General features: G+C 47.5%; 1 protein-coding gene across 1 annotated transcript in view; it reads left to right on the top strand.

The window, feature by feature from the left end:
* The window catches only part of TADA2A (transcriptional adaptor 2A), a 26,830-nt gene that overhangs the window by 1,356 nt on the left and 22,720 nt on the right, over nucleotides 1-2,754 (top strand). Inside the window, exons 2-3 of the mRNA XM_027883868.1 lie at nucleotides 111-278; nucleotides 1,579-1,685. Coding sequence (XP_027739669.1) covers nucleotides 254-278; nucleotides 1,579-1,685 — 132 coding nt within the window. The 5' untranslated portion in view covers nucleotides 111-253. The remainder of the gene's footprint in view (nucleotides 1-110; nucleotides 279-1,578; nucleotides 1,686-2,754) is intronic.

The following is a 2,754-nucleotide window of genomic DNA, read 5'->3' as shown; positions in this document are numbered from 1 at the left end:
GGGATATGGGGTGTGGGATTGGGATATGGGATGTGGGGCTGCAATATGGGGAGTGGGATTGGGATATGGGGTGTCTGGAGGCTGTGTCAGCCCTTTTGCTCTCTGTTCAGGATCTCCTGGGAGGGTCGCACCCGGGGGGGCTGCGGAAGAGAATTCCCTTTGGGCACCGTGGCTGGGACAAGGCTCACACTCTCTGGGTGTTTGGGCAGGACAGGTTTTACTCCCAGGAGCAGGAGCAGCACCCAGGGCAGCAATGGAGCGCCTGGCCTCCTTCAGCAGTAAGTGCCAGCAGAGAATTAACCTCCTGCATCCGCTCACAGAAAAGCAGGCACAAGGATTTCTCAGAGCTGTGGGATTTTGTGATCACCACCCCTGCAAGTGTTCAAAAAATGTGTGGATGTGGCACCTGGGGATGTGGTTTAGTGGTGAAAACGGCAGTGCTGGGTTAGTGGTTGGACTCAACTCAAAGGGCTTTTCCAACCCAAATAATTCTGTGATTCCATGACATTTGGAAAGGGTTTGCCATTGTTTTAAGAAATCAGCAGCCATGGGGGAGGGGGACAGAAACCAGCAGGATTTGGTCCACAGAATCACTTTTGTCCAAATTCTCAAGAGCACAAGGACTCAAGTGATTCAGTGGGAATTTGGCTCTTTTTTTCTACCTACTTCTAATACTTGAGCTGGTCCAAACCCATTTTCTTGGAAAAAAGTCATAGAGTCATGGAATCCTGGAATGGTTTGGGTTGGAAGGGACCTTAAAGCTCTCATCGAGTTCCACCCCCTTCCCTGGGCAGGGACACCTTCCACCAGCCCAGGTTGCTCCAAGCCCCGTCCAACCTGGCCTTGGACACTTCCAGGGATGGGGCAGCCACAGCTTCTCTGGGCAACCTGTGCCAGGGCCTGCCCACCCTCACAGGGGAGAATTTCTTCCCAGGATCAAATCGAGCCCTGCTCTCTGTAAGTTTGAAGCCATTATAACCTGACAGCCTGTTTATTTTGACCACTTTGCCACGAACAAAATCAGAAAAACTCGCAGGGCATTTTCATTCCTCATTGAGAACCTGAGCAGAGCCTGAGGTTTGGATGGGTTACAACAATCCTGTCAATGCCTTTGCAGCCTCAGCAATGTGCTCTGTGAGTGCAGCTCGAGGCACGTGGATGAGGAGCGCAGCTGCTGGGCAGAATTCTCTGCAGAGAAGGTCTGGGCTCTGGTCTTTGATGCAGAAGATGAGCACAGGATCAAACCAGGCAGCTGGTGCAGCATTGCTGAGCTGTACCAGGAGGCTGCTGCACAGGAGATTTTCCTTTGGGTCCGTTGCCCAAGTTTGGGTTTAGCCCTCAGTGTTTCAGGTCTGGCAGAGAGGCAGTGCCAACACCTCTGTTGCAACTCATGCTGAACGAGGAATATTTAACATATTTGCAGAAGCTGCAGTGGGGAAGAGATTGTACACTGAAAATTGATAGAATTCACCAAGCTGAGAGGGGCCCACAGCTCCTGGGGCTGGGCACAAGAGAATTTAGGTGGTGCCAAAGCAGTGCCTGGCTTGTGTTACACGAGGCTTTCCTCTGCTTTCCCAGATGACCCCTTTGACAAGCCCCCATGCCGAGGCTGCTCCTCGTACCTCACGGAGCCCTACGTGAAGTGTGCCGAGTGTGGGCCCCCTCCCTTCCTCCTGTGCCTGCAGGTGAGTGCCAGCAGGAGAGCAGAGCCACTAATTCCTCTGAGAAAGCCATCAAAGGCCTGGCTGGTGCCAGGCTGTCCATAAACACATTAATAACCGGGCTCTCTAAACCTGTACCAACACTCCTATTTGCTCAGGGACAGGGAAATGACAAAGGGAATGTGGAGGATGAGGAATGGAGGCAGGAGCAGGTGAAGGAGGTCTTTGTGCAGCAGCCAAAGACGTGCAGTCAGCCTGGCTGGAACCCAGCGTGCCGCTGCACGTCTGGGGGAGGATCATTTCTGTCGTATTTTTTATGGCATGGAAAAGAAAATCCATCCAGAAACACCCTTCCCCTTGTCCACACGCATTTTTCCCCACTCCCAAAACAGAAAAGGAAAATCTGCAATATTCCCATTAATTGTTCGTGGCCAGATGCAGTTCTTTCAAAGTAATGTGTGTGATCTGACAAGCACAGAAAGTACTGCTGGTTTAGTTATTAAATGAATGTTTGTATTATTATTATTATTATTATTATTATTATTATTATTATTATTATTATTATTATTATTAAAAATGGACAATAACTTCTAAAAAAGAGCTGAGTCTTGTGCTCAGGTATGGACAAAATACACAAAACCCATTTTTATATATTGGGTGTATTTTTGCTCATTTACCTGTACTTAAAATACCCAAAAACTTAACTGTTAAAAATAACTGCAAACCATGCTGGTGCTTTTAATCAGAGAACCAAGATTAAAGGGAAACTCTGTTTTCAATACTTATTAAATGCTCTTTGCTTTCTCCCTGAAACAATCAACTTTAAAATGTAACACCAAATTTTTTTTTCAGCTGCCTGACTTTGCCATAAGTACTCCTCAAAAAAATTTGGGATTCACAGGAATTATGGCTGAGGGCAAAAGACAGGCAAGGTACCAAGACTAACACAATTTTAACCCAGATCTTTCCACCATTTGGTGGGATTTCTAACATTACATCAGAAAAAATTGAATATATCAGGTGGGAAGGTTTGGATACCCAGTAGTCAGAGAATAAAAAGGAGAAAGGGAGCAGTGAAAATGCTTTCAGGGCA

This window comes from Empidonax traillii, unplaced genomic scaffold, assembly GCF_003031625.1.
Source record: "Empidonax traillii isolate 1590-97213 ecotype Southwest subspecies unplaced genomic scaffold, ASM303162v1 scaffold135:size1941959, whole genome shotgun sequence".
Classification (NCBI taxonomy): domain Eukaryota; kingdom Metazoa; phylum Chordata; class Aves; order Passeriformes; family Tyrannidae; genus Empidonax; species Empidonax traillii.
Note: the sequence above shows the minus strand (reverse complement) of the source record. Positions and strands in the feature narration are given on the sequence as shown.